The sequence below is a fragment of the Zingiber officinale genome, chromosome 4B (assembly GCF_018446385.1).
Source record: "Zingiber officinale cultivar Zhangliang chromosome 4B, Zo_v1.1, whole genome shotgun sequence".
NCBI classification, from domain to species: Eukaryota; Viridiplantae; Streptophyta; class Magnoliopsida; order Zingiberales; family Zingiberaceae; genus Zingiber; species Zingiber officinale.
In genome coordinates, this window is record NC_055993.1 from 2,673,117 (window position 1) to 2,682,996 (window position 9,880).

General features: G+C 40.4%; 2 protein-coding genes across 3 annotated transcripts; one reads left to right on the forward strand and one right to left on the reverse strand.

Annotated features, from left to right (window-relative positions):
* Positions 1 to 686: 686 nt before the first annotated feature.
* On the forward strand, positions 687 to 1,859 carry LOC121977248. Its single transcript, XM_042529839.1, has one exon. The coding sequence runs from the start codon at positions 687 to 689 to the stop codon at positions 1,857 to 1,859; it is 1,173 nt and encodes a 390-aa protein (XP_042385773.1).
* A 1,555-nt stretch (positions 1,860 to 3,414) lies between these two features.
* On the reverse strand, positions 3,415 to 7,237 carry LOC121974426 (3-isopropylmalate dehydrogenase 2, chloroplastic-like). Of its 2 annotated transcripts, none has more exons than XM_042525484.1 (11): positions 6,945 to 7,237; positions 6,705 to 6,834; positions 6,498 to 6,609; positions 5,491 to 5,566; positions 5,326 to 5,414; positions 4,942 to 5,028; positions 4,566 to 4,682; positions 4,372 to 4,479; positions 4,234 to 4,287; positions 3,992 to 4,144; positions 3,415 to 3,679 (listed from the first exon to the last, which is right to left on the reverse strand). In XM_042525484.1, the coding sequence occupies exons 1-11, from the start codon at positions 7,225 to 7,227 to the stop codon at positions 3,596 to 3,598; spliced, it is 1,293 nt and encodes a 430-aa protein (XP_042381418.1). In that variant the 5' UTR covers positions 7,228 to 7,237; the 3' UTR covers positions 3,415 to 3,595. The 2 variants fall into 2 exon arrangements, with proteins under 2 accessions (XP_042381418.1, XP_042381417.1); XM_042525483.1 differs by having other exon boundaries at positions 4,927 to 5,028.
* Positions 7,238 to 9,880: the final 2,643 nt, after the last annotated feature.

Genomic DNA, 9,880 nt, shown 5'->3' on the forward strand with positions numbered 1-9,880 from the left:
ATTAAAAAAAAAATAGAAAAACCACATTAATCAAGTCTTTTAGCATCTTCCTCCAAACGCTAATAGCTATGGGAACCGCAACCGTTGGATGATTCATCCAGAAAACGGACGGTCTAACAATAAAAATGATTTGCAGTCATCTACCCACTCAATTATCCACGACCCCACCTGTCTCCCTATAGTAACTCGGGGACCCACTAGGCATCCAATCAGATAAAGGCAAGTCGAGAGAATGTAGCATTCTCGGTGCTCGGCAACAGTTTGCAGAAAATGAGTTCGGATAGCGAGGGAGGGAGACCGCGCGACTGACCATGTGAGTGAATAAATAAATAATTAATAAATAAATTGGATAGAATTTATTTTTTTCTTATTTTTTTTTATTAAATTGTAATAATACGAAAGGAGTTTAAAGTACTCAGTTTTTTTGAACTTGTCTGAGCTGTTGAACGTACTACAGCTACTGCGATGCTGTCCAATATTCACCGATTACTTTACCCAACAGTTACCCGAATTAGAGAAAATGGATTTTTATTAATTGAAATTTTGTAAAATTATAAAATTAATATTTTAAGAGATTGATATATTTATAAATGAAACCGTGATCTGCTCAGTCGAGCAGTTAGTTGCTTCGTCTTCTTGCTGGTCTCCTCTCTCTCTCTCTCCTCTGAGTTTTTCTGGTTCGATTGATGGCGTCCGCGTTGGTAAACAGCGTGGCCCTCGCGCCGACGGCTACGGAGGCGTTCTCCTGGCTCGGCCCCCGGATCTCCTTCAGCCACGATGCGGTTGCCGTTGACGCTCCTCCTCCCGCGGCGGAGGGTCGCCTCGACGGCTCCCACGATGATTTCGAGTTCCGCCTCCATGACGACCCCGTCGCCATGCTCCCCGCCGACGAGCTCTTCTCGGACGGGAAGCTGGTGCCGCTCCAGCTGGCGGTACCCAAGCCCGCGGAGGCGGAACCCCCTGCGGCTGCGGAGATTGTCTCGCCGGATCCTCCGGAGACGCGGCGGAAGGCGGAGATCTCCGGCGTAGATCCGTACCCGTTTTCCCCCCGCGCGCCACGGTGCGCTGCTCGCTGGCGCGAGCTGCTTGGCCTCAAGCGCGCACGCGCCGCGAAGGCCAGCGTCCAAGCGGCGATCGGTGCCGCTCCGTCCGTGGCGGCCTCCGTCGCGTCGAAGAATGCAATCCCTAGGTCGGCCATCAAGCATCTGCTCCACCGGCACCCCAAGGCTGCCTCCGTCGACGCGTCGCTTAGGCTCCCCCTCCTCCGCGACTCGGATCAGGAGTCTTCGCTCGTCGTTTCCCGTCTCTCCCACTCATCCTCCTCCTCCTCCTCGGGCCCCGATCACGAGGATATCGCCAGGCTATCCATCGACTCCGATAAGCCCGGCCACGTCCCGTTCCGGATCCCCCTCGCCTACTCGCGCCCCGCCGTGCCGGCGTCATCAAGGGTGGCGTTGAACCCCAGCAGGCGGACCGCCGATTCGGCAGCGCACCCGCCTCGAGCTGTGTCGGTGGACAGCCCACGAATGATATCTTCGGGTAAGATCGTGTTCCAGGGCCTGGAGCGGAGCTCGAGCAGCCCGGGGAGCTTCACCGGCGGCCCGAGGCCTCGGACACGCGGCGTGGAGAGATCCTACTCCGCCAACGTCCGAGTTGCGCCGGTCCTCAACGTCGTCCCAGTAGGCTCCCTCCGCGGCTCCGGAAAGCCAGTATCCGTCTTCGGCCTCGCCCACTTGTTCTCGCCGCAGCAAAAGAAGGAGCGCGAGGGCTCCGCCTCGAACCGGCCTCAATCGGCCCGCTCCGCCCGGCGTCAGCGGCGTCAGGATGAAGATCGCAGCCCTTGCTCAAAGTCAAATTAGCAATTCAAATTAATTTCCAAGTGAATTCGTCGTGCCTTTGATTTGTTTAATTACTCTTTCCTGTAAATAGTTGTAATTTCTAAATTTATTTCTTTAATTATGCTTTTTAGCCAATTTTTTTCTTTTTTAAAAAAATTAAGCAATCGAAGGAATCTGAGGCCGACGAACAGCGTAGGTTAGCGCGTGACGATACAGCGAGCTAAATCTGCGCCGCTGGCCTAGCTTAAAAACTACTTTGCGCCTCTCTTACTCGTTGGCCGTGCGAATCTGCGCGCACGTTAGCCTCCGCTCGGCGTACGCTAGCGCGCGAGGAACCCTGCCTCCCTATCCACGCGCAAATTAGCCATGCGCCAACCGCGGACTAAGGTACGCCGTTCCACGCGCCCCCGTTCCCGCCCACGCCCATCTATTCGGATCAGGTGCGCAGGTTAGCCTGCGGTCCTGATACGCCGTACAGTTGTCCCCATGTGATGCCTCCGCATGGCATCGCACCACTGTCCAGTTAAATTATTAATAACCATATTAATATATATATAATATTAATATTTCTAAAATTTATTCGGTCAAACGTCAGAATTTTCCATTTATTTATTTCATTTCCCATTCAATTTTCCAGGGGGCAAAGAGAAAAACGCCGCTTGAGACACCGACAATGAACAGCCGCGCCGCCGCCGCCGCCGCCGCCGCCGCCGCCGCGGCGGCGTCGTCATCTCAGCGGCCGGAGACGGTGAGCCCTGCGCTCTGTAGCCGACGGCGATGTGATCCAACGGACCGCAGTCTCCCGATCGACCACTGCCGCTTCCTCCGTCAGCATCTGCTGCTGGATCAGCAGGCAAAGATTCTAATCTCTGCGACACTAACATGCCTGCTTCCCGTTCTTTATTGCCACCCTGATGAATCAATGCCCGCCGTGCTCGCTTGGCACCTAGCGAGTGAAGATCACTGAGCAGACACAGCCAATTCCTGAGCTGTTCTTAGCGTGTTCTATCGGAAATAAAAAATAAAGAATTCAAGGCAGGCGAATGGCGTCGGAGAGCGTGTGCGAGTGTGGTAGGGGAAACCATGTGATTCTTAGTTGTACTTTGATGATCCGGAATCAGAGGAAGAGATAGAGATAGAGATTGCATTCCAACGCACGCAGTAGCTGTATGATGATCTAGCTGTGCGCGCCTGCGCTGCTACTCGAGTTGGTGTTGCTATATTCGAACAAAGAACATGGATGAAAAAAAAAGAAGTTAGTTTTCTGTCCAGATGGTGATGGTGCAATTGCATTCTTTGGGAAGGTTTACCTCGTTGGAATCCACTCACCGAGACTGGTTGCCATGAAAGAGCAGACAAGTTCTTCGGAGAGAAAACTGGCGTTTAATGGCATGAGCTGAGCAGCAGGGAGATAGCTCGACATGGGTTGGGCTTTGGGCTGGGCTTTGTCGTTCTCAATAGAGAGGCCCATTGAGTTATTTCAAAAGATCAATCGAACTGACCAAAATACCCCTGGACAAAATCAGTTATTGCCCTTCCAGCCTACCACAGATGACTTATAAGTTGGCCATCGGAATATCAATAAAACATCCATCAAGTTTGCTCAAACTCATCCAAGGCTTGACAAAAGTGAAACAAGAATCCTCAAAATTATTGAAATGCTACTGCAACAAGGATAGAAAGGCTTAAGCCAACCAACTCTTCACTTGGTTTAAGAATGGTCCTGGAGTTTACTACAATAACATTGACATAGACCATCAGTGGAGAGCCGTGGCGACGGTAGCTTGGGAGTCGACAGATTTCAGCACTTCTGCACCCATTCTCTTGCAACCAACCAGTGTCTGGAAAATAAGGAACATTAGAGAAATATTGTGGCAGAACAGTTAATATATCGAGCCAAAGTTTGATTAGACAAGCTACAAGTGGGTTCTCTTTTCACAGTCCACAAATTGGTAAAACTTGCTGCTACTTGATTCTATTTAAAGCCTATTTTAGATTTCACAACTACTGGTTTCTTGAGTATACTGATTCGCAAGCTAACAAGATAATGCCTGATTTATTGAGGGAAGGCCAATGCACAAAAATGGCGTAGACAAGTTGTTTACGGGTAGAAATATAACTGACTGTACTATTAGCGTAAAAGAATTATATACCGTTCCTTCTGAAAAAATATCACCGGTTCGGAACCCTTTATTCAGAGTATTAATCACTGCATCTTCAATCCGTTTTGCGGCCTGCTCTTCGCCAAGTCCATATCGCAGGAGCATCGCGGCACTCAGTACTGTGGCTAATGGATTTGCTTTATCCTGAAATTAAAACACACTGAGATCCCACATAAAGAAACGTATAATGGAACAGAAAACATATGGAAATGGAAAGATTTTGTAGATCAAACCTGGCCAGCAATATCAGGAGCCGATCCATGGATAGGTTCAAATAGCCCGGGTCCCTGCAGGTTTGGGGAATTTATCGCTCGACAAGAATCCTTATGTCAAAATACTTAAATGAACTAACAGGCTGTAGGTTTGCATACCGATGCACCAATACTAGCAGATGGAAGCATACCAATGCTGCCAGTGAGCATGGATGCTTCATCAGACAAAATGTCTCCAAATATATTATTTGTCACGATTGTATCAAACTGTGAATCATGTTAAGAAAGATTACCTAAACAGGATGCATTATACTCTTGTGTTCTCAACCAAGCGCAAAAGGAAATAAAAACACCTGTTTTGGGTTCCTGATAAGTTGCATTGCCGCATTGTCCACATACATATGGGAGATTTCAACATCTGAGAATTCAGATGCCAAAGCAGTGACGGTCTTCCTCCACAGCATTGAAGCCTAAGTGAGATTCAAAGTGCACCAGATTAACACACTATTTTTCAAAAATTAGGCAGAGTAATTATGAGAACAAATGAACTAATACAAAACTATGGTATGAATATAACAATATGATTTAGGCATTAGGCATTAATTATATAAAAGTGCACAACCAGAGAATGCAAAATTTCAAAAGCCTTTGTGTTTCTGAGGTAACCTTTCAGGTAAACAGTTGAAGAAAAGGAATCAGTAAAAAAGATTATACTTTTCTAAACTTAACCTCCAAAACATTTGCTTTGTCAACAGAGCACAATTGTCCCCTTCGTTTTCGAGCGACTTCAAATGCTACTCGTGCAATTCTGTCAATCTGTTGAGAAATTGTCAGAGATGGTTAAATATATTTGCAAGAAACATAAGGCATATAAATTATCAAGGAACATATATGACACAATGGTTGTCAAAAAATTATTGATACACATGTTATCACCTAATAATTAATAACTCATCAGTAGTGACATTAAAGTTAAAAAAATTATGTGTCTTGTATGAGGGTGAGAGGTTACGGCTTCAAACTATGACATGAAATTTGGGGTTTGAGTTCTTTGGAAAACGAGGGTGGAATACATGAGGGAAAATAAATAGATATCATTCTAGATTTGAGTACCTCAGGAACAGAATAGATTTCAGTGTTGAAACCAATGTCTTCACCTTTATCATTGGATCCAAAGCCTCTAGGCTTTCCAAAGTAGATTCCTGTGGAAAGCAACTTTCGATGGTTAAATATCATCTTTACAATCAAAATTGGAATTAAGTTGACAAAGCATCATACCTCCAGTAAGTTCTCTAACAACCATTATGTCAACTCCTTCGGCCACCTCTTTCTTCAGAGTCGATGCGTCAACAAGCTAATAGAAAGAATACAGCCAACATAGAAATGATCAATGCTGATAAATAACACATGTCAATATGTCATCAGATTTTTCTTATTGCAAGATCAGCAAAGCAAAGAAAAATCTCTGATTGAGAAAAGATTGATGCAAAAGTTGAGTAATATGAAGTTATTAGACGAATACATGAAAAAGGGAATGAATTTTTAATCTAATGAAGCTATCAAGAATTTAATCAATATGAAATTCAAGAAAGATGGAGTTGAGAAATTTATAACTGCGTACTTGTATGCTTATATGTGGGTTGAATTAAAAAGTTATCTTTCTTCATTTCCATTTCACTTACAAACAAGTTATTTGCAATTAAAATGAGATGATATGACTATGAACTTTTTATTAGTTTCACAGAATAGAAGCCATGAACCAACTTGTTTCCTAAAACTCTCACACCCACAGAAAAAGATCAAGATTTTAAAATATATAAAAACAAAACAAAACAATATTATTGTGATGTCAAATTTTCATACGAGAATCTAATGATCAGAAAAGAAACTTACGATAGCACCACTATCGAAAGCAAACTGTTTAATTTGCTGAGACCAGCTGAAAAGTAATTTAAGTCACTCAAAACACTATAATTTTTTGCATATTAATCATCACATAGAACTCAATATATGTATTGTTTGATCAATCATCAAAAATCCACAAAATAGACAATTGAATCATCCTCTTCTGAAGCAAAGTCTCACTATCTGGTCAAAATTTTACATATCAAGCTGTGCAGTTATTATCTCAAGCCTAAAATGGCAACTATTTGCACAATCATTTCACTTATTTGCCTCTTCAATACTTAGTTACAATGCACAATAAGATCTGGCAGCCTAAGTGATGGAATCAGTCAAATAAAGTGCCAGTAGACACATAGATGTGCCAACTGCTTTTGCATTACCTGTGGCAGAACGGTAGCTGGCCTCAGGTTTGCAAAAACACCTAGTCCTGCCCGAAGCTGAAGTAACCCAGTCTCAGGCTTCAGATGCTTCTCATTAGCATCCCACTTATACCTAACATTTCGCACATTAATTCATGAAATTAAAATCAATTCCTCTAGAATTCAATCCTTCAGCAATCCGCCTGGAAAATAAATTGCAACACAAACCCTCCTATAGCTCCCAGAAGGACAGCGTCCGATTCCTTAGCAGTCGTCAGGGTTTCCTCCGGAAGCGGGACGCCGGTAGAGTCCAACGCAGCGCCTCCAACGGGCACCTCCCGGAAACGGAATTCGATGCCTGCACAAGATACCGACATAAAGGAAGAAACTTTATGAGCCATCAGACCAAGGAGATCATGAACCCTACGTAGAAAAAGAAAAAATGATTTTGCTTATTGGATTTGGTACCTTCGAGAGATCCGGCTAGGTAGAGCACGTCCTTGGCGACGGAGACGACCTCCGGGCCGATTCCATCGCCCGGGAGGAGGGTAATGCGGTAGCTCCGGGGTGGAGAGGGGGCAGCCGAGCAGCGGACGCGCACCGGCGGCCGCCTCGGTGAAGGTCGTCTTGCGTACTCGGATATTAGGGTGCTGGAGGTTCGTGGGTTAGCTTGCAAAGCCGCCATCTCCTGCAGTGGGCGAGGCCCTGGACCCTCGAGACAAGATTTCGCAAACAAAATCTTACGGTGCATCTAAAAGACTCTCAGTATCTTGATGTCGATTTATTGGTCTGATGGCTTATTCAATCCTTGGTCTGATCGCTCGTAGAGGAAAAAACTTGTCCCTTCGGATGGGTCTAGTAATTAGCGCATGAAATATTGTCACAATGAGATTTAAGATTCGAATCTCGATAAAATCGAGATAAATATCTCCCTTATATACTAATCATTATTCCAAAGACTAATAAATTAATTATTTATTATAACACTCCTTAATCAGGAGAATCCAATCTCACTAAAATCTTGTCAGTAAAATTTGATGAAAAAAATTTGAAGGAAGAAAAAAAAAGTACAACAATAGATATTCTTCTGTTTTTAGTCATTGAAAATTTTTTATCTTTATCTTATGCACTAATTTGTTGAATTATCGAGTTAATGTTTTTTTTATCAAATCAACTATATTATCGGTAAAGTGGAGAAAAATCTCCAAATCCATTCTTAATTTGGCATGTAGCCCCTCTATCCAAAAAATTTTGTTTCCACTCCCTACATGTAAAGTTTCCTTTGCTTCAACTCCCATTATGTAAATATCATGACCTAATTGCCCTCAGATTTTTTAGGTATAAAAAGTTCAAGAATGAGTATAATTCTTCTTAAAATCAGTATTTTAAACTAGAATCGAGTATATTTTCTATCAAAATTATCTCTCATATTTTTTAGGTATAAAAAAAATCTAAAAACGAGTATAATTCCTATTAAATTCAGTATTTTACATTAGAATCAAGTATATTTTCTATTAAATTGAGCATGATTTTTTCTCTGTTTAATATAATTTCTCCTAAATTCAGTATCATTTAAACAAAATTTAGTATATTTTCATTCAATTGAGTATCATTTAAAGAAAATCGTGTATATTTTCTATCAAAATTAACTCTCATATTTTTTTAGGTACAAATAGTCTAAAAACGAGTATAATTCCTATTAAATTCAGCACTTTAAACTAGAATCGAGTATATTTTCTATTAAATTGAGCACAAATTTTTTCTTAATATAATTCCTCCTAAATTCAGCACTATTTATCATTTAAATAAAATCTAGTATATTTTTCATCCAATTGAGTACCATTTAAAGAAAATCTAATATATTTTCCATCCAATTAAAATAAAAAAAGAATCGTACTCAATTTGATAAAAAATATACTAGATTTTAAATTTAATGTACTGAATTTAAGATGAATTATACTGATTTTTGAACTTTTTATACCTAAAAATATCGTGGGTAATTAGGTAAATATGTTTGACTAGAGAGTGAAAATAAAGAATTTGGGAAATAGGGACTACATGCAAAGTTATGTTTGCTAATGAGAACTGCATGTAAATTTTCCCCTATATTATCACTATAACAATTTTATTAGATATTAATATCACATTTCTTTTAGAGGAAGAACTTTGATAAAATATACTTTGTTTTATTCCCTTTAATATAACATTTCTTTATTTGATTCTTGAATATGTAAAGTTATAGATCTCAACCATATACATTCTTGGCTTGTTTCATATATTGCAATGATTTCAGAATGATTTAATGATGTCCCTCTCAAAGCTTATTTTGCTAACTTGTATGATATAATAATGTCTCCTTGTATAAACACATAATTTGTTTATGATATAACTTTATGTGGATTTGAAAGATAATCTGCATATGTATATCTTATTAAAGATAAAATTTGATCTTATCGAATAAAATAATCTCATGTCTATTGCACCATAAAGATAATGAAATATATATTTTACACCATTCTAATGTCTTTGGATTGAAGAAGAGCTATATCTTGCTAGAAGGTTACTATAAAATGCAATATTTGGATGTGTAATTGGTAAGATATAATGATACATCAATTGCACTAAAATATGATACTTCTGGACCAATAATATTTTCTTCATCTTTGAGTGGACAAAAAAGATTTTTTTTGTAATGCTAAATGATTGAACAACTATTGGTGAAGGCAATAGATGTCCATTATCCATATAAAAGCAGTTTATTTTTCTCTGTGTATGAGAATGGATGAATAAATATTACTTCTGATAAATGTTCAATTTGCAATCCAAGATAAAATTTTGTCTATCTTAAGCCGTTCATCTCAAATTCCCTTTTAAAATAATTGATAGTCCTGTTAAACTCCTCAGTAGTCCCTATAAGATTTAAATCATCGACATATACTGCTACAATTGTAAAACGTTCTTCATCTTTTTTTGTAAAATGCATGGATCAATAGCATTATTTCTATAACCTTCTTATAATAAGTATTCACTTAGAAGATTATACCACATGGGTCCTGGTTGCTTTAATCGATATAATGATTTTTGCAACTTTATTAAGAACATGACCTTGGGGGTTACATCATTTGCTTCTAGTGGTTTGAATCTTTTAGGGATTTTCATGTATATATCACTATCGAGTGAACCATATAGATATGCAGTGGCTATATCCATAAGTTGTATGTCGAGTTGTTTTGATACAACCAAACTAATAAGAAAATTAAAAAGTAGTAACATCCACACAGGTGAATATGTTTCCTCATAATCGATTCCAGGTCTATGTGAGAAACCTTGAGCTACAAGTTTGGCATTGTATCTCATAATTTTATATTTATTTATTTATTTATTCATATAGACACCCATTTATA

What these genes read in the sequence shown, in the direction of transcription:
- LOC121974426 (XM_042525483.1), bottom strand. Translation starts at nt 7,227, where the DNA reads ATGCACCGTAAGATTTTGTTTGCGAAATCTTGTCTCGAGGGTCCAGGG. An exon ending in CTGCTAGTATTGGTGCATCG is followed by an intron (nt 4,288 to 4,371) that starts GTATGCAAACCT and finishes CCAAACCTGCAG; the next exon opens with GGACCCGGGCTATTTGAACC. An exon ending in ATATTTTTTCAGAAGGAACG is followed by an intron (nt 3,680 to 3,991) that starts GTATATAATTCT and finishes CTTATTTTCCAG; the next exon opens with ACACTGGTTGGTTGCAAGAG.
- LOC121977248 (XM_042529839.1), top strand. Translation starts at nt 687, where the DNA reads ATGGCGTCCGCGTTGGTAAACAGCGTGGCCCTCGCGCCGACGGCTACG.